The sequence below is a fragment of the Bos javanicus genome, chromosome 8, assembly GCF_032452875.1.
Source record: "Bos javanicus breed banteng chromosome 8, ARS-OSU_banteng_1.0, whole genome shotgun sequence".
In the NCBI taxonomy this organism is placed as follows: domain Eukaryota; kingdom Metazoa; phylum Chordata; class Mammalia; order Artiodactyla; family Bovidae; genus Bos; species Bos javanicus.
Window position 1 is genome coordinate 40,049,010 of NC_083875.1, and position 26,550 is coordinate 40,075,559.

The window sequence follows — 26,550 nt, forward strand, 5'->3', positions numbered from 1 at the left end:
AAACTGAAGTAGCAATAGTCTTATCAGACAAAACAGATTTTAAAATAAAGACTGTCATGGGAGACAAAGAAGAACACTACATGATGATTAAGGGATAAATCCAAAAAGAAGACAAAACAATTGTAAATATATATGTACCCAACATAGGAGCACCTCAATAAATAAGACAAATACTAAGAGCCATACAAGGAGAAATCAACAACAAAAGATAAAAAAGGAGAAGTTTAACACTTCACTTTCATCAATGGACAGATCACTCAGACAGAAAATCAATATGTAAACACATGTCTTAAAACCTTAAAGCACATGGACTTAACTGATATTTATAGAGTATTCCACCCAAAGCAACAGAATACATATTCTTCTCAAGTGCACATGGAACATCCTCCAGGACTGACCACACACTGGCCCACAAAGAGAGCCTCAGTAAACTTAAGAACATTAAAACCATATCAAGCTTCTTTTCCAACCACAACATTATCAGATTACAAACCAACTGTAAGAAAAACTATTAAAAAAAAAAAATACAAAAAAACATGCAAACATGTGGACGCTAAACAATTTGCTACTAAGCAGCCAATGAATCACTGAAAAAATAAAAGAGGAAATTTTTAAATGCCTAAAGACAAATGGAAAAAAAAGCATGATAATTCGAAACCCTTGGGATGTGGCAAAGGTGTTCTAGGATGGAAATTTACAGCAATATAACCATACCTCAAGAAATAAGAAAAAATTCAAATAAATGAGCTAATCTTACACCAAAAGCAACTAAAGAAAAAAATCCAAAGTTATTAGAAGAAAAGCATCATCATGAAGATCAGAGAAATAAATGAAATAGAAATGAAAAAAAGAAAAGATTAATGAAACTAAAAGTAGGCTACTTGAAAAGATAAACAAAACTGATACACCTCTAGCTAATTCATCAACAGAAAGGAGAGGGCTCAAATCAATAAAATTGCAAATGAAAAAGGAGAATTTACTACACATATCACAGAAATACAAAGAATCATAAAAGACTGCTACAAGCAACTATATACCAATAAAATGGATTATTTGGAAGAAATGGACTAATTCTTAGAAAGGTACAACTCCTGAAACTGAGGCAGAAAAAAATAGAAAATACGAATAGACTAATCACAAGTAATGAAATTGAAACCATGATTTTAAAACTCCCAACTAATAAATGTTCAGGACCAGATGGCTTTACAAGTGTATTCTATCAAACACCTAGAAAAGAGTTAACACTTTTACTTCTGAAACTATTTCAAAAACTGCAGAGTAAAACACACTCCCACACTCATTCTATGAGGCCACCATCACCCCAATACCAACAAAAAACAAATATCACAAGAAAATTACTGGCTAATATCACTGATGTACATAGATGCAAAAATCCTCAACAAAATACTAGCAGTTCAAATCTAACAATACATTAAAAGGATCATACACCATGATCAAGTGGGATTATCCCAGGGATGCAAGGATTTTTCAATATCCACAGATCAGTGTGAATCATCACATCAACAATCTGAATAATAAAAACTATATGATCATCTCAATAAATGCAGAAAAATCTTCTGACAAAATTCAACATGAATTCATAACAAAAACTCTCCAGGAAGTGGGACAGAAGGAACATACTTCAACATAATAAAGTCCATATATGACAAACCTATAGCTAACATCATACTGAACAGTGAAAAGCTGAAAGCATTTCCTCTAAGATCAGGAACAAGACAAGGATGTCCACTCTCACTACTTTTATTCAACACACTATTGTAAGTCCTCAGTACAGTAATTAGAGAAGAAAAAGAAATAAAGGGAATCCAAATTGGAAAAGAAAAAGTAAGACTGTCACTATTTGTAGATGCCATGATACTATACATAGAAAGCCCCTAAGACACTACTACAAAATTACTAGAGCTTGTTAAAGAATTAGGTAAAGTTGCAGGATATAAAATTAATACACAGAAATATACTCCATTTGTATACACTAACAATGAAAGATCAGAAAAATTCAAGAAACAATGCCATTTATCATCACATCAAAAATAATATATACCTAAGAATAAACCTATCTAAAGAGACAAAAGACCTGTACTCCAAAAACTAAGAAGCTGATGAAAACAACTGAAAATGACACAACTGGAAAGCTATACCATGTTCTTGGATTGCAACAATTAATAATGTCAAAATGACTATACTGTCCAAGGCAAAATACAGACTCAATGCAATTCCCTATCAAATTATCAATGGCATTTCTTTAGAACTAGAATAAAAAATCTTAAAATCTGTATGGAGACACAGAAGACCCCGAAGAGTCAAAGCAATCTGTGAAAGAAAAATAGAGTTGAAGGAATCAGACTCCCTGACCTCAGATTACTGAATAAAGCTACAATCATCAAAACAGTATGGCACTGGCACAAAAACAGAAAGATAAATCAATGGAACAGGATAGAAAGCCCAGAAATACACCCATGCATCTATAATCAATTAATCTATGACAAAGGAGGCAAGATTATACAATGAAGAAAAGACAGTGTCTTCAATACATGGTGCTGGGAAAACTGGACAGCTATATATAAAAAAATGAAATAGAATATTCCTTAACACCATACACAAACATAAAATGAACTAAAGACCTAAATGTAAGACCAGATATTATAAAACTCTAAGAGAAAAACATAGGCAAAACACTCTCTGACATGAAACACAGCAATATCCTTTTCAACACAGCTCCTAAGGTTATAAAAATGGAAATAAGCAAATGGGACCTAATTAAACTCAAAAGCTTTTGCACAGCAAAGGAAACCATAAACAAAATGAAAAGACAACCCATAGAATGGAAGAAAATACTTACGAACTATCTGAAGGACAGGGACTGGTCTCCAAAAATCTACAAATACCTCATGCATAACAACAATGATAAAAAAATACAATAAAAAATGGGCAGAAACCTAAATAGAAATTTCTCCAAAGAAGACCAAGAGGCACATGAAAAAATACTCAACATCACTAATTATTCAGTTCAGTTCAGTTCAGTCGCTCAGTCGTGTCTGACTCTTTGCGACCCCATGAACTGCAGCACGCCAGGCCTCCCTGAACATCACCAACTCCTGGAGTTCACCCAAACTTATGTCCATTGAGTCGGTGATGCCATCCAACCATCTCATCCTCTGTTGTCCCCTTCTCCTCCTGCCCTCAATCTCTTCCAGTTACTAGAGAAATACAAATCAAAAATATGAGAGATCACCTCACACCAGTCAGAATGGCCATCATCAAAAAATCTACACACAATAAATGATGAAAAGAGTGTGGAGAAAAGAGAACCCTCTTACACTGTTGGTGGGACTGTACATTGGTACAGCCACTATGGAGAACCATATGGAGGGTCCTTAAGAAAATTAAAGTAGGGCTACTGGGAGTTGGTGATGGACAGGGAGGCCTGGCGTGCTGCGATTCATGGAGTCGCAGAGTCGGACACGACTGAGCGACTGAACTGAACTGAACTGAACCATGTAATCCAGCAATACCATTCCTGAGCATATAGCTATCCAGAGAAAAACTGGATAGTTTCAAAAGATACATGCACTTCAATGTTCACTGCAGCACTGTTTACAATAGCCAAGACATGGAAGCAAGCTAAAGGGCCATCAACACAGGAATGGATAAAAAAGATGCCATACATATATACACCAGAATATTACTCAGCCATTTAAAAGAATGAAACGATGCCATTTGCAACAACGTGGATAGAACTAGAAATTATCATACTAAGTAAGACACAGAAAGACAATTATCATATGATATTGTTTATATGTGGAATTTAAAGAAATAATGCAAATGAACTTATTTACAAAACAGAAAGAGACTCAGAGAACTTAGAGTTACCAAGGGAAAGGGTAGGGGAGAGGGATAGAATCGGAGTTTGGGATTTACATGTACGTAGATAACCAACAAGGACCTACTGTATACTTCAGGAAACTCTGCTCAAGACTCAGACTCAAGACTCTGCTTAATAACCTAAATGGAAAAATAATTTGAAAAAGAACAGATACATATAAATGTCAAACCGAATCACTTTGCTATACACCTGAAACTAACACAACATTGTTAATCAACTATATTCCAATATAAAATTAAAACAATTTTTAAAAAAGCTATCAGATGCTTATCAATACACACATACACCCTAGTGCTATTGTAAGAACTGAGTAACACATATAAAACAATTATGTGTTTTATGTAAACAATGAGAATAAATTTCAGCCAGCTGAAAGAGGTAAATGGGATACAACTGTAACATTAACTTCATATTCTCATTTCAACTGAGAAAAGAATAAAAGTCACTTTAAAAAATACACTTCCTTTAAGCATTTTTTTTTTACAATTAGAAGTTATAACAGATCAAGATTCTTCATTAAATACAAATATCTTAATATTAAAACTTATTTATAACTTAATATAATTATTTTATCATCAAAGCTATACCTAACAAAAGGTCATTCAATAAAGGGCATTTGGGGATGGGAATGGAAAGGAATTTGAAGATAATAGATATGTGAGTAGGTAGTCAAGAAAGTCTAACTGGTAAAGGACTCAGAGAGGTGGGAGGATTCCAAAAGATAACTCTACAGCCTCTTTTGTCTAAACCTTGCTGTTTCTACACTAGAGCTAATTATCTCATATCTTTAACGTAAAACTTGTCAAGGCTATAGATATGATATCAGAATAACTGTCTTCTCATTTCACAGATTTCTGAATCAAGAAGACCATCTAGACATGACTGAGAGAATATAGGGAGAACCTAGATTTTAAACCTGATTCAATGATGGCTTTGGGTATCCTCACTGAGGAAGCAAAAATTTATTTTAAATACTGAAAAAAGAAAATTATTTGTGGCCAAGAGGGAAAAGTGTAGCAGACTACATTATTGCTCATAAATACTCCATCTTTTCCTCCCACTCCCTGAGAGGACCACCTCATCTGACCCAACACTGGCTTGGCCATATGACTCAGTTTGACCAATGGAATCTGAGCAAGAGTGGTAGTGTGTTAGTTCCAAAAAGAGGCAGTAGGAGGTATTTCATTTCCAGCCCTCATGTTTTTTTTGCCTTTTACCAGGAGAACACCATGTCTAATTTAGGGGTTATTCCTTCAGCCTGGAATCCAAACTGAGGCTATACATGGAACAAACACCTACCAGCTATCTCAGTTTACCACATGTGTTATAAGTCACAGCCATCAACATGTGGTGTTACAACTTCTCATGTGATTTCAGATAACCTTCCTTCTACAACTTCACACTAATTCACAGGATGCAACCTTTTCAACATCCACTTCCACCAACAAGCTTCATAACTTTTTTAAGGTAAAGTGCCAAATATATTGCACTATTTATATATTTTCTTACCACTTAGCATGTGCTGTTTTTACTAAGTTTTTTTTTTTAATATCACCAAGTTTAGACTGTCATACCCCTAACCTTATTTTTCCTATAAGCCCTGTGCTTTTTACTGCACAATTCTGCAGAACACAGTGTCTTTTAGGAAAACATATTTCACACCATAACATAACTGACTACATCTTGAAAAAACAGACACAAATATCTGTAATTCGAAGAGACACAGATAACTTAGCTATCTATAACTAAGCCACATAAGGGTAGAAAAGCAAGTTGGGTAAGGTGATATTTAACCTTATGACCTGGTAACACTGTCAAATACAATCACATTGGGAGAATATGTTTCAACTTATGAATTTGAATGTTTGTGTCCTTCTCCCTCAACCTATAGCATTCTATTCCTGGCCCTCCAAAAATAATATCCTTTCACATTCAAAATATATTCATTCCATCACAATAGCCCCAGAAGCCTTAACTCATTCCAGCATCAACTCAAAGTCTGAGTTCAAAGTCTCATCTAAATATCATCTAAATCAGATGTGGATGAGACTCAAGCAAGGCTTCAGCAGTATGTGAACTGAGAACATCCAGATGCACAAGCTGGGTTTAGAAAAGGCAGATTAGCCAAGATCAAATTGCCAGTATATGTTGGATCATGGAGAAAGCAAGAAGTTCCAGAAAAGTATCTACTTCTGCTTCACTGACTACACTAACACCTTTGATTGTGGATCACAACAAACTGTGGACAATTCTTAAAGAGATCGGCATACCAGACCACCTTACTTGCCTCCCAAGAAATCTATATGCAGGTCAAGAAGCAACAGTTATAACGAGACATGAAACAACAGACTACTTCAAAATCAGAAAAAGAGTACAACAGGACTGTACACTGTCACCTGCTTCTTTACCTTTTATGCTGAATACATCATGTGATATGCCAGACTGGATGAATCACAAGCTGGAATCAAGACTGCCAGGAAGTAATATTAACAACCTCAGTATGCAGATAACACTACTCTAATGGCAGAGGGATGAGGAGCTGAAGAGCCTCTTGATAAGAGAGAAAGAGGAGAGTGAAAAAAGCTGGCTTAGAACTCAACATTCAAAAAACAAAGATCATGGCATCCAGTTCCATCGTCTCATGGCAAATAGAAGGGAAAAAGTGAAAGCAGTGATAGATTTTATTTTCTTGGGCTCAAAAATCACTACAAATGGTGACCCCAGCCATGAAATTAAAAGATGCTCGCTCTTTGGAAAAAAGAGACTCAAACTCTGGTGGAATAAGCATCTCCACGAAAGCATCTTTGGTGTCATAAGCTATGACAAACCTAGACATCATATGAAAAAGCAGAGACGTCCCTTTGCCAACAAAGCTCTGTATAGTAAAAGCTATGGTTCTTCCAGCAGTCGTGTACAGATGTGACAGTTGGACTATAAAGAAGGCTGAGTGCCAAAGAACTGATGTTTTCGAATTGTGGTTCTGGGGAAGACTCATGAGAGTCCCTTGGACATCAAAGAGATCAAACCAGTCAATCCCAAAGGAAATCAATCCTGAATATTCATTGGAAGGACTGATGCTGAAGCTCCAATATTTTGGCCATCTGATGAGAAGAGCCAACTCATTAGAAAAGACCCTGATGCTGGGAAAGATTGAAGGCAGGAGGAGAAGGGAACGACAGAGGTTGGATGGCATCACCGACTCAAAGGACATGAGTTTGAGCATGCTCCGGAAGATGAAGAATAGGGAAGCCTGGCGTTTTGCAGTCCATTGGGTTGCAGAGTCAGACATGACTTAGCAACTGAACAACAAGGTACAATTCATCCTGAGGTTCTCCAGCTGTAAACCTATGAAATCAAACAAATTATGTGTTTCTAAAATATAATGGTAGAAAAGGCATAGGACAGATGTTCCCATTCCAACAGGCATAGGACAAATATTTCCATTACAAGAGAAAAGAAAAAATGAGTGACAAGTCTCAAATAAATCTAAAACCTAGTAAGGCAAATTCCATTAGACCTTAAGGCTGATGAATAACCCTCTAACTTGATACTCTGCCTTCCAGACCCACTGAAGCAGAGATCCCACCTGCAGAGCACACCAGGGCAACATTCCTGCCCCTCCAGCTTTGCTGGGCACCAAAGACTCCTGGCAGCCCTGCCCCATGCTTCCCTTCTTTGAAATATAGGTGGAGTCAGACATGCCTCCAGGGCCTTTGCATTCTCCGCTAGCAGAGATACTTATTCCACCAAAGTCTGCTGCCTGCACCCCACTGAGGGATAACTGCCACTAGGGGCTGCCAGAACCATATCCAGGGCAGCCAAGGAGCTCAGCAACAGCATTAATTTTTCACAACTATAAGCAGTTATGAGGACTCAAGCCACACCTTCAACCCTTCGCTTAGAAAAGACTTGAAGTAAACACCCAATTTTATTGCTCTTAAGTTCTACATTCTACAAAGCACTGAAACATGAACACAACTCAAGCAAGTTCTTTGACACTTTATAACAAGGATCACTTTTCTTTCAGTTTCTAATAACATGGTCCTTATTTCCATCTTAGATCTTATCAGAATGGTCTTTAATGGAACACAATTCTACCAATATTCTCCACAGGATTGCACAGGTGTCCTCTAAGAAAATTGTTTTCTTACAACTCTGTTTCTTTCTTTCCAAGTCCTCACCAAAATCTCCTTTAAAGATCTGTTCCCAACAATGTAGACTTTTTCTAGCATGCACCTCAAAACTCTTCCATTACCCATTACCCAGTCCCAAAGCCACTTCTACATTTTTAGAAACTTGTTACTGCCCTTCCACTTCTCAGTACCAGTTGCTGTTTTAGCTCATTCAGGATGCTATAAGAAAATTATCATACATGAAGTGGCTTATAAAAAAAAGAAACATATTTCTCACATTTCTGGAGGTTGGGAAGTATGAAATCAAGCAGATGCGGTATCTAATGAGGACCCTATTCCTGGTTCATAGATGATTCATTTTCTTATTCATCTTCTTGCTATGTCCACACATGGCAGGAGGGGCAAAGGAACTCTCAGCGATCTCATTAATAAAGGTACTAGTCCCACTAATGAGGGGTCCACTCTCATGACTGATTCATCTCTGGAAAATCCCACTTCCAAAGTCATCACACTGGAGGAGTAGGTCACAACACAAATTTGGGCGAAACACATTCATTCTATACCACTACCTCAACACAGAATTTACCTTGTATTCTACTTTAGTAATTTTCTCATTTTATATGCATATGAAAACAGTTGTCAGTCATAGAAGCATAAAAAATATATTACACAGGTACATTGTGTTAGAGTATAATAAACCAAGCATATATTAATAAGAAGAAAAACACTGTTTTTTAATACTTACCACAAGCTTTAGAAGCAGCAATACAGATCTCTTCAGCAACATACTCTCCAGTTAGAAACTGCAGATAATCCCCCTCAGCATTCCCAAGGGAATGATAAAGATAGACCTGTAGGACTGGATCTATTTGCTTCACAGAGTTAGCATTTCCAGAAATATCACCATTCTGATGTACAGGGGATGTGGATGTTCCTTCCATTTCTGTCATTGTAAGGCAAGCCATTCCCATGCAGAGTCGTTTTCAGAACATTTGCCTGTAAGAGAAACCAAAGTTACAAATGAAAGTGACACTGGTAAGTTATCCTTCATATATAAAGAAGTCTTCACTGATAGCATTGACTCTGTCAAATCCACTATTGAATAAGTATCATGCACAAGCATTTCTCAGAGATACTGAAGGTTTTGTTCCAGATCAGTGCAATAAAATAAGTCACACCAATTTTTTAGTTTCCCAGTACATATAAAAGTTATATTTACATTATACTGTACTCTATTAGGTGTACAATAGCATTATATCATAAAAAAAAATCCACTGTACATACCTTAACTGAAAATGCATTATTATTGTTAACCATCACATGAAACTTCAGCAATTTATAATCTTTCCACAATAGTAACTCTCATAAGGATATAAGATGCATACTGAAGGAAAAAAAAAAACCTGGCAAACTGAATCCAGTAATTTTTAAAAGAATAATAAATCTTGACTGAGTTTGGGAATTCCCTGGTGGTCCAGTGGTTAGGACTTGGGATTTGCTGTCAGTGCTGCGGCCCAGGTTTGATCCCTGGTCAGGGAACTAAGATCACAACCCATGTGGTTCAGCCAAAATAAAAATCTTGACTGAGTTATACCAGAAATGCAAGGTTAACTGAATAATCAAAATTCAATCAATAAAATTTACTATTAGAATAAATGAGAAAAGTAACATATGATCATTTCACTAAATGCCAAAACTGAATTAAAATTCTACAATAGTTTGTGATTAAAAACTCAGCAAACTAGGTTTAAAAGCAAACGTGTGATTAAGAGTAACTACAAAAGACCTAAATTTAATAACTTAATGGCAAAATATCAAACTTTTTTTTCCTGAATTCAAAAACTTAATATGCATGTCTAAAATCATGTCTTCAAATCAATATTGTAGTGTGGTCCTGGACAGTGCAATATGGCAAAAAAAAAGAAATAAAAGGTATAATGGAAAAGGTAAAACTACATAGAAAACTTACAAGAATCTAAAACTTACTAAAGTGAGCTTGTAAGATCACAAGATACAAAGCCAATATACAAAAATCTATTGCAATTCCCATATGCCAGAACCAATTAAAAAATGAACATTTTAAACTGATAGTGAAGTCGCTCAGTTGTGTCCGATTCTTTGCGACCCCGTGGACTGTAGCCCACCAGGCTCCTTCGTCCATGGGATTCTCCAGGCAAGAAAACTGAAGTGGGCTGCCGTTTCCTTCTCCAGGGGATCTTCCTGATGCAGAAATCGAACCCAGGTCTCCCGCATTGCAGGCAGACGCTTTAACCTCTGAGCCACCAGGGAAGCCCCGATATAATTTATAACAGGAATCAAAAAGTCAAATATATAGGGACAAATTTATTGAAATATCTGTAGGAACTCTGAAATGAAAACATTGTTAGAAGAAAAAAAAAAAAAAAGGCCAGAAAATTTGGATATTTTTCTAAAGAAGACATACAGATTGCCAATAGAAACATGAAAAGATACTCAACATCACTAATTATTAGAGAAATACATATCAAAACAATGAAGTATCACCTCACACCTGTCAGAATCACCATCATCAAAAAGTCTACTAATAATAAATGCTGGAGAAGATGGAGGAAAAAAGAACTCTACTACAATGGTGGTGGGCATATACATTGGTGCAGTCTCTATGGAAAAAAGTGTGGAGTTTCCTCAAAAAACTAAAAATAGAATAACCATATGATCCAGCAATTCCACTCCTGGATACATATTCAGAAAAACCAACAACACTAATTTGAAAAGCTTCAAGCGCCCCTACATTTATAGCAGCACTGTTTCTAGTTTTTCTTCTTCTATTTGCCATGAAGTGATGAGCCTAGACGCCATGACCTTAATTTTTTGAATGCTGAGTTTTAATCCAGCTTTTTCGCTCTCCTCTTCCCCCTCATCAAGAGGCTCTTTAGTTCTTAAGACATACACTCTAGCCTGTATAAAATAACGTGGATATACTGTACAGCACAGGGAACTATAACTGTTATCTTGTAACAACTTTCCAAAGTACAATCTGTAAAAGTACTGACTCACTATGCTGTACATCTGGAACTAATATTGTTAATCAATTATATTTTATGAAAAATACAAAAAATAAAAGTCAAGAACAGAACATGGTGATAGACAATGATAGGAAAGTCAATGTTGTCCAGATATTGATTCTTCTCCAAATTGATCTATAGATTCAACACAATCCCAATTAAAATTTTAGCAGCTTACTCTATGGAAATTTACAAGCTAAAATCTATATGAAAAACAAAAAGGACTTACAATAGCCAAGATAATCTTGAAGAGCAAAATGGAGAATTTATACTACCAGACACCAAGATTTATTATAAAGTCAGAGTAATTAAGTCAGGTTGGTATTGCAATAACTACAAATAAATAGGCAAATGAAAGAGAAGACCAAAAAAAAAAAAAAAAATCCTCACATATGGTCACCTAATCAGAAAAAATGCCTCATTACACTTCAGTGGAGAAGAAATGATTATTTTTTCAAAAAATGTTTCTCAGTCAATTGGTTATTCATATGGGAGGTGAAAAAAAAAAAAGAAAAGAACTTTGACCTCGACTTTATACCATACATAACTACTAATTTGAGATGGATAATTGACCAATATGCATAAGGAATAAACTTTTTCTGGAACAAACACTTCAGAGAAATGGGGACCATCTTCATGACAACAGAAACTTATCTTTCAATAATAAAATAAGAAGGGAACAACATTTAAACACACTTAAAAAAAAATCACTGCAGACAGTGACTGCAGTCATGAAATTAAGACACTTGCTCCTTGGAAGAAAAGCTATGACAAACCTGCTGCTGCTAAGTCGCTTCAGTCGTGTCCGACTCTGTGCGACCCCATAGACGGCAGCCCACCAGGCTCCCCCGTCCCTGGGATTCTCCAGGCAAGAATACTGGAGTGGGTTGCCATTTCCTTCTCCAACGCATAGAAGTGTAAAGTGAAAGTGAAGTCACTGAGTCATGCCCGACTCTTAGTGACCCCATGGGCTGGAGCCTTACCAGGCTCCTCCATCCATGGGATTTTCCAGGCAAGAGTACTGGAGTGGGGTGCCATTGCCTTCTCCATGACAAACCTAGACAGCGTATTAAAAAGCAGAAACATCACTTTGCCAACAAAGGTCTGTAGCGTCAAAGCTACGGTTTTTCCAGTCATCATGTATGCAAGGGAGAGTTGGACTATAAAGAAGGCTGACTGTCAAAGAATTCTTGCTATCGATTGATGCTATGCTGCTGGAGAAGATTCTTGAGAGTCCCTTGGACTGCCAGGAGATCAAACCAGTCAATCCTAAAGGAAATTAACCCTGAATATGCTTTGGAAGAACTGATGCTGAAGCTCCAGTACTTTGGCCATGTGATGTGAAGAGTCAAATCATTGGAAAAGACCTTGATGCTGGAAAAGTCTAAGGGCAGGAGAAAAAGGTATGACAGAGAATGAGATGGTTGGATGGCATTGCCGACTCAATGGACATGAGTTTGAGCAAACTCCAGGAGATAGTGAAGGACAGGGAAGCCTGGCATGCTGCAGTGAATGGGGTCTCAAGGAGTCGGACATGACTTTGTGACTGAACAACAACAAAAGAGATACAAAATCATCCAAAAGCACTTATGAATAACTACTGAATATCACTAATAATTAGGGAAATACAAATTAAAACCATAAGATACTTTCACACACCCATTAAAAAGGAAAATTTAATACCAAATGTTTAAAAATTTGTAGAGAAATTGGAACTCTCATTGCTGGTGGGAATGTTAAATTGAACAAACACTTTGCAAAAATGTTCAGCACTTCCTCACAAAGTTATACATACATTCACACCATGATCCAACAAGTCCACTCCTTGGTAATTTAGCTATAAAGTGCACGCTTTTTTCCTTGCTACTTTCCCCTTCAGGCTACCTGGAATGAAGACACAGTAGCTGAAGCTATACAATGACTCTCTTGCAACCACAAGGTAACCGTGAGGATGGAAATCAATGCAAAGGTTGGAAGAAAAGAAAGATAGCAGATAACTAGTTTCTTGACAACCAGGGAGTCACTAAGTCCAACAGAGAGAAACAATAAACCCAATATTATTTGCAAGGCTTCCCTGGTGGTTCAGTGGTAAAGAATCCTCCTGCCAATGCAGGAAATGCAGGTTCAAGCCCTGTTTCAGGAAGATCCCCTAGAGTAGGAAATGGCAACCCACTCTAGTATTATTGCCTGGGAAATTCCATGGACAGAGAAGCCTGGCAGGCTACAGTCCATGGGGTCACAAAAGAGATTATTTGTATATTCCAGTTATCTGCAGCCAAGTCAAATCGAAACTGATGTCCTTCTCCAGATTTCAACTCTTGTACAACCTAAAATATTTTAGTAAATAAGTTAATTTTTTCTTTGAATTTCTGCCCTTCCAGGGCTCTCCTATCTCACATTTACGATAAATGCTATTTGCATTCAAACCAAGAAGATATGTTATCTTCAAGATTATAAAGGATTAAGTCAAAAGGATTTCACAGAAAAATACGCTTATTTTTTAAAAGAAATATGTTCAAAAAGGCATTCTCTCACCAGCTTCAAATCTGAGGTCTGATTTTAGCAGTTTCAAAAGAAGCAAAAGAATTTCTTTTGCTTTAACAGAAGCAAAAGAAATTGCAGAGGCACAGCACAGAAAGCCTGTTGGATCTCATGTAGTTTCTTAGCTCAAAATCACAGAAACTCATAAGCAAAAGGTTATGATCAGAAAATCTGTAACACAGAAAATCCTTTCCTTCTGTTCCCTTGTGTACTTCGTCCATAACACCATTCCAGAAGACAAACAGCTATTTTCTCCATAATCCCTCGCCCTCAACTACTAAACCTAAAAAGCTCATTGAGAATAGTTTGAGAAAAGTACAAAAATTATTATTAAAGGTGCTGGGAATAATATCCAAATACAACTTCTCACTATTCATGCTCATACAGATTGTCATTTTGCCTCTTTAATTTAAAATGAAACTGTATGGCTAGGAGTGAATCATATGGTATTTGAATTATGTACCATAAAACATTTTTTAAATATATCTATTTTTAGGAAAAATAGAAATGTTAAAACAATTACCCCAGATACCTGTTTAGCATCAAAACAAGTAAACTTCTGTTGTCTTTATCTCTTCATATTTCTACTAGTTTGTCCATTTCTATCATATATTTGGCTATCCAAACATACTTTTCGCTTCACATTTGATCAATTATGTCTAATCCAATACCTCCCTAAACAATAACCAAACATCCAAGTGTGGGGACAGCCAAGACAATTACATAACATAAACTGCACAAGGGCAGAGACAGTGCAGCCTGAACTTGTCAGAAATGTCAGAAATGGTAATAGGAACATCATGTTTTCAACAGAAATGATCAGTGAATAAGAATTTGGATCTAATTCTCAATAGTTATTGTTCTAAAAAGTTCTCAGATATGAAACAATACATATACTGTTTCAAAACATTTAACAGAATATATACAGTGAAATGACAGGGCTATGCATAAACCTAGCTCAACCACCAAATGTACATGAGGGAAACGGAGGAATCCATCCTCAATCTGAGCTGACTGAGTGACTAGGTATATACAAAGCGCCAAAATAGATAAAAAGAGTACGAAAGAAGAAATGAATTTTAGATATTTACAGTCAGAAGCACCTATAAGACAATTAAAAGGAATATCTGTAGTAACTGGCTTGGCATATGAGTAGTTAAGAATGATTTCTTAATTTGGGGTTTGAGAGACTGGGTATCCAGTATTATAATTCACAGAATAGAATATATGGAACACAAGGATAGTTTGAGAGGAATGATTAATTCAATTTAGCATAAAATGAACTGAGTTACCTATGATATATACAGACTGAGATATCCTAAAGGCAGCTGGATTTATGCAGGCTAAGGGAAACATAATGTGCTTTTGGGACAGATTTCACAGTCAGTATACATAAAGGTAGCTATAGCCATAGACATATATGACGTCCAGATATAAGGTATGAGGTAGGAAGAGAAGATGATAGATCAAATCCTTGAGGTCACAACATTTAACATTATCCAGAAACGTCATGGATGGAGGGCATAAAGAAGAATGTAGCAAAGATCTTGAAAATAAATGGCCAGAAATAGAAGAAAACTAGAATTAACTGTATAAAAATTGATTAGTGCATTTTCCTATGTGTTTATTTTAATAAAAATATGGTTCCCTTTAGAAAAAAAAAACAGAAGAGAAGAATTATCTATGAGAAGAATTATCAAACATCATGAAGAGGTTAAATAAGAAACAGAAGGAAAAAAATCTGCTGAATTTAGTAATTAAGAAGTAAAGAATCTGAAGGGTTGCTGCTGCTGCTGCTGCTGCTAAGTCATTTCAGTCATGTCCGACTCTGTGCGACCCCATAGATGGCAGCCCACCAGGCTCCCCCATCCCCGGGATTCTCCAGGCAAGAACACTGGAATGGGTTGCCATTTCCTCCTCCAATGCATGAAAGTGAAAAGTGAAAGTGAAGTCGCTCAGTCGTGTCTGACCCTCAGCGACCCCATGGACTGCAGCCTTCCAGGCTCCTCCGTCCATGGGATTTTCCAGGCAAGAGTACTAGAGTGGGGTGCCACTGCCTTCTCCGTCTGAAGGGTTAAGGATGGCTTTTTCTTTTCATTTGACTTCATTATTTTGAGTTCTCTAATCTCAAGCATGGTTTTCAACTTAGAACTATTACCCAGAAGAATACAGGCGTTCCCAAACATTCAAAAATTCAAAGTTTACCTCAAAAGCAGCATTGAAAAAGGTATTTTCTTAAGATGTAATAAACCACACCAGAAGAGTAAATCCAAAAAGAGGATGATATCAGGTTCAGAAAATAGATCTAATCCTTGAAAGTAATAAAGTTAAGTTATGATGAAAGTTGAATGTCAGGCCTGAGGCACACTAAGAGCAGATAGGAGCAGAGGAGCTCTAGAAGGAAGATTTCAGAAAAAAAGTGTTAGACCACTTGTTATGATTAGTTCAAAACAAACAAAACACCCAGAGTGGACATGATAAAGGAAAACAGTGAAAAGAAAAAAAGGCAATTCTAGTGGGAGAAAACGTTATAAGAAAGGAGATGAAATTATAGCATACTCCTAGGCTCTATAATTGGAGAAGGCAATGGCACCCCACTCCAGTACTCTTGCCTGGAAAATCCCATGGATGGAGGAGCCTGGTGGGCTGCAGTCCATGGGGTTGCTAACAGTCGGACACGACTGAGCAACTTCACTTTCACTTTTTACTTTTCACTTTCATGCATTGGAGAAGGAAATGGCAACCCACTCCAGTATTCTTGCCTGGAGAATCCCAGGGACGGGGAAGCCTGGCGGGCTACCATCTATGGGGTCGCACAGAGTCGGACACGACTGAAGCGACTTAGCAGCAGCAGCAGCAGGCTCTATAATAAACAATCCTCAGTATAATATAAATATTGTTGTGTTAACTATGGTTACTGAACAGAACATAAATGTTAGTCTTAACATAAAATACCAGAGGCTGAGAGGTGAAAGCATGGAGGGAAGCTAAACTAAAGCTTGGGAAAGAAGCACTAAGCTTAGAAATTGAGAAATCAATAAATAATGCCAATGGTTGCTGGAACAAGAAATAAAGTCACAAATATATTACTGTAGGTTACAATGATAGCCAATATAAGAAATAAAATAGTGAAACCTGTAATCTGAAGAAAACAGGAGGAACATAGTGGTATAGGTAAAACAGAGACTGAACTACCAGAAGTTAACAGAGTTAAAACCGTCTCCCTCTGGAGAAAAGGATTAAAGTTGGAAAGCACAGAGCTTTTCATTGTAACTGGATTGTCCTACATTATTAATGCTTCTGTGTGATCTGACTTTTTAAACCAATATAAATGAAACATCTATGGGAAAAAAAATTATGAGAGTAATAAGAAAATCACGGTGGCACGGCTACTCTTAAAGGTGAAGAGCAAAAATGAAAAAGGATAGCTGCTGGGCTTCCCTGGTGGCCCAGCGGTTAAGAATCCACCTGGGAATGCAGTTTAATTCCGGATCTGGAAAAATGCCACAGAGCAACCAAGCACACAAATACCAAGCCCCTTGCTCAAGAGCCCACAGGCTACGACTACTGAGCTAGAGGGCTTCAAGTACTGAAGCCCATGTGCCTAGAGCCTCTGCTCCACAATGAGAAGCCCACATCTGCAACTAGAGAGTAGCCCCACTCTCCATAGAGAAAGCCCACAGGCAGCAATGAAGACCTAACACAACCCAAAATAAATAAATAATCAAAAATCCCAAATAGGATATTTTTAAGGTATTCAGTACTACCACCATTTGTAGATCTAAAATATTTGATCAATCTTAACTACACAAACCCAGTTTGAATTAATCTGCAAGAAAAAAAAAAAAAAGCCTTGTAAGAACTTATGGAAGATACCTTTATAAAGTTTTCATTGAATATAGATGCTTAAATATTTAATTTATAATCTACTTTAAGAATTACTAGTCCCAATTCCTCTCCCTTATCTAGTCTTATCACATTGTTCACCTTGATTCTTCTTTGACTTCCTTCATCTTTAAAATAATGATACAATCACTGTACATCATCTTTAAGTAATTTAAAACAATGGTTCTCACCCTGGCTGCAAGTTACAGTAACAGGGAATTCTATAAATACCAGTGCCTGAGACCAAAGAAAGGAATGATATGGTCTGATAGAAACTTTACAATAATTATTAGTCATGATCAAAGAAACAAAGGCAAGATTAACATTCATGAAAAGAACAAACAGCTATAAAAGAAAATAATTTCAGCAGAATATGTCATACAATGACTACTCAGAAACAGATGTAGAGAGTAGTAAACTGGAAGGTAATACTAAGACATGCAAACAGAAAGCAGCATGATAAAGACAAAAAATACTGAAAAGACAGTTAAGAGGCCTGGAAAACAATCAAGAAAACTATTTTTCAAGAGTGAAAAAAGGTATTCTCAGACTGTTCAAAGCTATATGAAGATAAACTATACATATATTCTGACTAAAAGAACTATTAAAAGATACATTTTAATAAGAGAATTCTGATAGAAAGTACTTAAGATACAGTAGTAAGCACCAAAATTGATAAATTATTGGTAAATGGTAGTAGATACTGCCAGGTGTTTTTAAGTGGGAAAAAAAAAAAAACTCAAGAAATATGTGAACCTGAAACATTAGTAAGCATAAGAAAAGAGGGCTATTTGATTTCTCCTTACCTATAACAGGATTGAGGGCAAAATATGCCACCTCAAAATATGCCATTCTGACCCACCTATGTTTCTTGAAAGTGTGAAATAAATCTCCCATGTGAAGGTATAGTCCCTATACTGGGAGGCTAGATGGAATCCTTATCACCAGAAACAGGGAATTCAAGGTTGAGAAAGCTATATAAACTTTGTTACTTCATTAATTTGCTACCCCAAGCCCAAAGCCCTTTGTTGTATCAAAACTTCACAAATGTTTCCTTTTTTAAAAGGGTATATCAACAGCCTGATTTGGTCACTTCTTAGGTCTTATATCTATGGGACTTCCGTATGTATGAAATGAAATTTGTTTTTCTTCTGTTAATCTGTCTTGAGTCAATTTGATTAGTAGGCCAGCCAAAAGAACCAAGTGACAAAGAGCGGAAATTTACCTTCCTCAACAGTTTTGGTATAATCAGCAGGATCTTCTTTGCTGGAAAACTGCCTGTTCCCAGGACTGCTGCTGCTGAGAAATCCTAGAACCTCTGACAAGAGCTGGCAGCAGGGAAGGATTCTTACTGTCAGCCTTCTGGATCTTCGGCTATAGGGGTCCAGTGAAAGCAAAAGTGATGACAGCCCTTTTTCTCTTTCTAAATTTACACTAACAAAAGAAACTATTTGTGTAACAAGTTTCTTTGGTGTAGCAACTATTGTAAATTTAATTTGAGCACTCCTGGCTTTTATTGTTCCTTTTCCTCCCAGAGATGGGCACCATTTTTTTTTTTTTTTGGCTCTGTTGTATCATTTGTACTAAGGAGGAAAATCCACAGGGTAGAACACAGGCATAAATAAGCCCCATAAGCATGCTGTTTGAACCAGCTTTCACAGACTAGTGAGTTCAGTTCTCATCAGACGAGTATGAGGACTTTCATTTCACCTTGTTCTACATCCTGAGAGCTTGGCTTTGTGTCCAACGAAACTATTCTCTCTGATCACTACCATCTAAAAAGTACACTTGTCAGGGTATACTTAGTGACCAGTCAAATAGACTGGGGTGCTGAGACATGAAGTCACAAGCAGCAATCTGTCCAGCAGTGTAAGCCCTCAGGGTAATTAGTCACAAGGGGTCCCAGTTCATAGGGGACTCTGTCATCTCAACCTCTGTTGTTTTATTAGTGCTAAAGTCCCATTCCAGTAACACCAGCCTACTGTCACAGATTAGCAGATCTGTAATCAGAGGTGTCTTATATTCTTGGGAAAATCAGAAACACAGTTTTCAGCACACAATTCTTACCACCTATGCAACAAAGGACTTTCCTTTCTTAGACTATCTTTGTGATATCTTTTTGGATACTGTGAGAGCTTATTCTTTATACTCTCTTTGAGAACACCTCTTGCATCCATAGTTAAGTCATAAAAATGCTTATTTATGGTTTAAGTCACTATTAAGAAGATCCTACTCCTCAATGCTCAGACAGTGGATCCTTCAAACTGGAAAACCTTCTGATTTTTTCATCTTAAACAACTGTATTTGGTACATATGGGAAGACCAAAGTTAAAAGTAGATATGAAGAAATATAATGATTACCCTTAGGTATTCCTTTAACAAGATAACAGAAATTAAACTCAGAACAAAATTAAAAATCAAATCTGACATAAACCCCCTTTCTCCTCCCTCTTACACACCTCTTGTCCCCAGCTCTCTATCCCTGACAGAAGATCCCTTCTATCCACCAGAAGACCATCTGGATGTAGGGGGCCCTGCACTAAACACTACCCCTCAGAGAGATGGCCAGAACCTGTCCTAGGACCTCCTGCAAATAATCAGGTAATGACTCAGCTACAGGCCAATATTCAAGGCATGACAGGAATGAAATTAGAGGCTTTCTCCCCTACAGTGAATTGGACTGAGGTCATATCATGCCCTATAAATAGTAATTGCCCTAAAGTTCTGGTAAGAGGCAAATGTACTCCAAAACTGCCAAGAGAAAACCTGCATTCTTTCTCTGTCCCTTAAAGATGTAAACTTTACTGTATCTTTGAATGTAAACATCCAAGAAGGTGTATAAAAAAATGCCCAGGCTCACCTGATACTAAAGATAGAAAGAGACTTTTTTAAAAATATAAACTGCTAAAAGCGTTCTCGTGCCCAAACTGTAGAACACAGCCTTCTTAAGGTTACTTGTTAAAGACAAACACCAATCTTTATTCTTCATAAACATTAACAAAAAGCTTTAAAGGTATGTATCTTTAACTTGTTCCACAAAAGACACAATTATGTATAAATTAGTGAGTTTTGTATTGTACTTGATTCACGGCCAAAGTTCTGGAATAGAGCTCCAAGATCTCTGTGTCTGTCTGCATATTTTATCTATGTATGTACATTATAGATTTTTATTTTTCCACCTCCAGACGGTATCGCTAAAATTAATTGGTAAAGAGCTCTATGCAGTTGACTTAGAGAAAAGTAAGCATTTATGTAAACCAAGCATATGTGTGCATGCTAAGTCACTTCAGTCACGTCCGACTGTGCAACTCCATGGACAGCAGTCTACCAGGCTCCTCTGACCATGGGACTCTCCAGGCAAGAATACTAGAGTGGGCTGCCATGCCCTCCTTCAGGGATCTTCCCAACCCAGGGATCAAACCCGTGTCTGTTACACCTAACCTGCACTGGCAGGCGGGTTCTTTACCACTAGTGTCACCTGAGAAGCCTCAAACCAAGTATAGTCTCATACACATAGAAGATAATCCAAATGTTTTTCATGTTTATATGATCTGGGATAATCTCTGATAATAAAAGCTTGCTTAAGTTTATTGCTTTAATAAAAACAAGCATGTCTTCAAAACTCAAGAAAAATACCTTAAGTTGATTGTTAATTATTTCACGTCTAATGCAAGCATCATTATCACAAACAAATGTTTTAAATAAATTTAAATAAGACAATAGTTTATACCAATGTAAACTAAATAATGGATATATATTGAATATCTAAATCATTTCCAGATAGGATGGTATACTGAGATACCGATTGCTAAAAATAGTCTGTTTAGTTTTGACTTTGTAATTTTTTCAGAGGCAAAGGATACTTGGGCCTATTAATAAATATGTTTTAGGCCACAATGAAAAAAAAGTATTATAAGAAAGAATATACTTCTAAAATTTTTGAAATTTATAACTTTGCTAATCTAAACTACTACAGAATGTAATATCATATATTAACACAATGTTTGTTAATATATGAGAGTTCACAATTGCCAGCTTCCTAGTTTTCACTGGAAGGTAAAGATCACAGTTTAAAAGGCTGGAAGAAGAGCTAAGACAAGAGTGAACCAGACAGAAAATGTCAGAACACAGAGTAATAAGTATAAACTAACTCTACATAAATGTGTACATTGGCGCTGAAAGAATGTAGGCGCCCTCTCTGAAAAGTGAGAAGCAGTGAAGCACCCATGAGCACCATCTCCTAACTGTGGAAGGATTTGCTGTAACTTCTATAATTTTAATGTAACTTTTTCAAACTGTAGTCATGGAATATTGGTGAGTTATGACTAACATTTATTTGAAAAGTACACAGGTTATCTATAGTTTACATAGATAAATGGATAATATAAACCTACAGCTTTATACTTTGTAGATAGGTAAATAAACATTTATTATCTATATATAAATAGAAAAAACTAGTTTCACAAGGTAGAAAATAGAGTACATGCAAGATTTCTACTTAAAATAACACTTAAAACTGTGTTTATTAAATTTTTACTACAGTTACTTACATAGTTTTGTATGTGTAGCTGTGTTGCGCCATAACATACAGTATCTTTCTTACTGTGGAATGACCCAATGTGTCTGAAAAGCCACTGCTCTTATATCACAGTAAACTGAACAAAAGGTGTATGCAGCCAGCTAAAAAACGAGTTGAATAAAAACCCTGAAATTCTTCTAGCCAAAAAAGACATTTGTTGTTGCTAAGTCACATTGGACTCTTTGCAACCTCGTGAACTAAAGCACGCCAGGCCCCAGAGTTTGCTTAGATTCTGTACAGAGTCTGTGATGCTATCTAACCATCTCACCCTCTACCATCCCCTTCTTCAACTGCCTTCAATCCTTCCTAGCATCAGGGTCTTTTCAATAAGTCCTCTTTTCTCATTAGGTGGCCAAAGTATTGGAGCTTCAGCATCAGTCATTCCAATGATTATTCATAGCTGATTTCCCTTATGATTGACTGATCTCCTTGTTGTCCAAGGGACTCTCTAGAGCTCTTCTCCAGCAATTTGAAAGCATCAGTTCTTTGGAGCTCAGCCTTCTTTATGGTCCAACTCTCACATCCGTACATGACTACTGGAAAAACCATAGCTTCGACTATACAAGCCTTTGTCAGAAAAATAATGTCTCTGCTTTTTAATAAGTTTGTCATAGCTTCCCTTCCAAAGAGTGACTTCAAATTTCATGGCTGCAGTCACCATCTGCAGTGATTTTGGAATCTAAGAAAATAAAATCTGTCACTTTTTGCCCTTCTATTTGCTGTGAAGTTATGGGACTGGATGCCATGATCTTAGTTTTTTGAATGTTGAGTCTTAAGCCAGCTTTTTCACTCTCCTCTTTCACCCTCATCAAGAGGCTCTTTAGTTCCTCTTCACTTTCTGCCATTAAAGTGGAATTATCTGCATATCTGGGATTGTTGGTATTTCTCCCAGCAATATTAATTCCAGCTTGTGACACATCCAGCCTGACATTTCACATAACGTACTCTGCATAGAAGTATAAGCAAGGTGACAATATACAGCCTTGTCATACGCCTTTTCCAATTCTGAACCTATCAGCTGTTCCATGTCCAGTTCTAAATGTTGCTTTTGACCCACAGACAGATTTATCAGGAGACAGGTACAGGGGTCTTGTATTTCCATCTCTTTAAGAATTTTTCAGAGTTTGTTGTGATCCACACAGTCAAAGCCTTAAGTGTAGTCAATGGAGCAAAGTAGTTGTTTTTCTGGATTTTCCTGGCTTTCTCCATGATCCAACGAATGTTGGCATTTGATCACTTGTTTCTCTGTCTTTTCTAAACCCAGCTTGTACACCTAGAAGTTCTCAGTTCACATACTGCTGAAGCCTAGCTTGAAGGATTTTGAGCATAACCTTACTAGCGTGTAAAATGAGCATATCTGTACAGCAGTGTGAACATTCTTTGGCATTGCCTTTCACTGGGACTGGAAGGAAACTGACCTTTTCCAGTCCTGTGGCCACTGCTGAGTTTTCCAAATTTGCTGACACTTTAACAGCACCATCTTTTAGGATTTTAAATAGCTCAGCTGGAATTCCGTCACCTCCACTAGCCTTGTTTGCAGTAATGCTACCTAAGGCCCACTTGACCTCACACTCCAGGCTGTCTGGCTCTAGGTGAGTGGCCACACCATAGTGGTTATCCAGGCCATAATGACCTTTTTGTACAGCTCTTCTATGTATTCTTGCCATGTCTTCTTAATCTCTTCTGCTTCATTAGGTCCTTACCGTTTCTGTCCTTTATTATGACCAACCTTGCATGAAATAGTCCTATGATAGCTCCAATTTTCTTGAAGAGATCTCTAGTCTGTCCCATTCTATTGTTATCCTCTACTTTTTTGCACTGTTCACTTAAGAAGGCTTTCTTATCTCTCCTTGCTGTTCTCTGGAACTCTACATCCAGTTGGGTGTATCTTTCCCTTTCACCTGTGCCTTTCATTTCTCTTCTTTCCTCAGGTTATCTGTAAGGCCTCCTCAGACAACCACTTTGCCTTCTTGCATTTCTTTTTCTTCAGGATGGTTTTGGTCACTGCCTCCTGTACAATGTTACGAACCTTGTCTATAAGGTACTCTGTCTACCAGGTCTAATCCCTTCAATCTGTTCATCAACTCTACTGTATAATTATAAGGATTTGACTTAGGTCATACCTGAATGGCCTAGTGGTTTTCCCTACTTTCTTCAATTTTAAGCCTGAATTTTACAGTAAGGAGCTCATGATCTGACCCATAGTCAGCTCCAGGTCTTGTTTTTGCTGAATGTATAGTGGTGCTTCATCTTCAGTTAAAAAGAATATAATCAATCGGATTTCAGTATTGACCATTTGGTAAAGTCCATATGTAGTCTTCTCTTATGTTGTTGGAAGAGGGCATTTGCTATGACCAGTGCATTCTCTTGGAAAAACTCTGTTAGCCTTTGCCCTGCTTCATTTTGTACCCCTAGGCCAAACTTGCCCGTTACTCCAGGTATCTCTTGACTTTTGCGTTCCAGTCCCCTATGATAAAAAGGACATCTTTTTTGGCGTTAGTTCTAGAAGGTGTTGTAGGTCTTCACAAAACTGTTCAATTTCAGCTTTTCTGGCACTGATGGTTAGAACACAAACTTGGATTACTGTGATGTTGAATGGTTTGTCTTGGAAATGAACCAAGATCATTCTGTCATTTTTGAGACTGCATCCAAATACGGCATTTTGGACTCCTTTGTTCACTATAAGGGATACTCCATTTCTTCTAAGGAATTCTTGCCCACAGTAGTAGATATAATGGCTAGCTGAATTAAATTCGCCCATTCCCATCCATTTTAGTTCACTGATTCCTAAGAGGTTGATGTTCACTCTTGCCGTCTCCTGCTTGATCACATCTAATTTACCTTGATTCATGGACCTAAGCTTCCAGGTCCTATGTAATATTGTTCTTTATAGCATCTCACTTTACTCTCACCACCAGACACATCCACAACTGAGTGTCATTTCTGCTTTGGCCCGGTCACTTCATTTTTTTTGTCAGTTCAGTTCAGTCACTCAGTTGTGTCCGACTCTGCGACCCCATGAACTGCAGCATGCCAGGGCTCCCTGTCCATCACCAACTCCCAGAGTTCACTCAAACTCTTGTCCATTGAGTCAGTGATGCCATCCAGCCATCTCATCCTCTGTGGTCCCCTTCTCCTCCTGCCCCCAAACCCTCCCAGCATCAGAGTCTTTTCCAATGAGTCAACTCTTCCCATGAGGTGGCCAAAGTACTGGAGTTTCAGCTTCAGCATCAATCCTTCCAATGAACACCCAGGGCTGATCTCCTTCAGAATGGACTGGTTGGATCTCCTTGCAGTCCAAGGGAGTCTCAAGAGTCTTCTCCAATACCACAGTTCAAAAGCATCAATTCTTCGGCACTCAGCTACCTTCAGAGTCCAACTCTCACATCCATACATGATCACAGGAAAAACCATAGCCTTGACTAGACGGACCTCTGTTGGCAAAGTAATGTCTCTGCTTTTGAATATGTTATCTAGGTTGGTCATAACTTTCCTTCCAAGGAGTAAGCATCTTTTAATTTCATGGCTGCAGTCACCATCTGCAGTGATTTTGGAGCCCAGAAAAATAATGTCTGACACTGTTTCCACTGTTTCCCCATCTACTTCCCATGAAGTGATGGGACTGGATGCCATGGTCTTAGTTTTCTGAATGTTGAGCTTTAAGCCAATCTTTTCACTCTCCTCTTTCAATTTCTTTTTTTTTTTTTTTTTGTAGCTATCGTAATTGTCCTCCACTCTTCTCCAGTAGCATATTGGACACCTTCCGACCTGGGAGGCTCATCTTCCGGTGTCAGGTCTTCTTTTGCCTTTTCACACTGTTCACGAGGTTCTCACAGCAAGAATACTGGAGTGGTTTGCTGTTCCCTCCTCCAGTGGGAGGAGGCACATGTTTTGTCAGAACTCTTCACTATGACCTGCCCACCTTGGGCAGCTCTGCATGGCATGGCTCATAGCTTCAATGAGCTAAGCAAACCCCTTTGCCAGGACAAAGCTGTGATCCATGAAGGGGCAAAGACTATTACATTAAGTGTGTAATTAACTAAAGAAATCTCAGCTAAATTTGGAGTAGGAACAGCCTGTAGAGGGAGCTCTTAGGCGCTACCATGCATCATCCATTGCTCCAAGCAGGAAAAGACATGCCTACATTTCTGACAGAAAGGTGCCTCTACTTTACTAACCAGCGGGAAGAAAAATTCTCTCTGCTCCATGACAGCCCAGCCAATCAGGCTACAGATGCCCACCAATGAGAATCTGCCATACTCTGAATTTCCAGCTTCTGCCAACAGACTCTTTGGTTAACAGAGTCCCTCTAAAAAGTTCCCCTTTTACCTTATAAAAGTAAGTTCCCCTTCTTTGTTATCTAAATTTGCCCATGGTTCACCATAGCTTGCATTTCAAAAACTGCAATTCCTTTGGCTCTTTCCAAATAAACCAACTTTGCTGGTAAAATAAATGGCAATTGTA

The 26,550-nt window shown here is 37.5% G+C and overlaps 1 protein-coding gene across 6 annotated transcripts in view; it reads right to left on the reverse strand.

Annotated features, from left to right (window-relative positions):
* The window catches only part of JAK2 (Janus kinase 2), a 117,288-nt gene that overhangs the window by 77,640 nt on the left and 13,098 nt on the right, over positions 1-26,550 (reverse strand). For 3 of the 6 annotated variants that reach the window (XM_061425371.1, XM_061425372.1, XM_061425376.1), the window contains exon 3: positions 8,783-9,033. The exons of 2 other annotated variants lie outside the window; for them this stretch is intronic. In XM_061425371.1, coding sequence (XP_061281355.1) covers positions 8,783-9,008 — 226 coding nt within the window. In that variant the 5' untranslated portion in view covers positions 9,009-9,033. Of the gene's footprint in view, positions 1-3,968; positions 4,298-8,782; positions 9,034-26,550 lie in introns of those variants that run through there. One more of the 6 variants, XM_061425374.1, reaches the window with a different exon arrangement.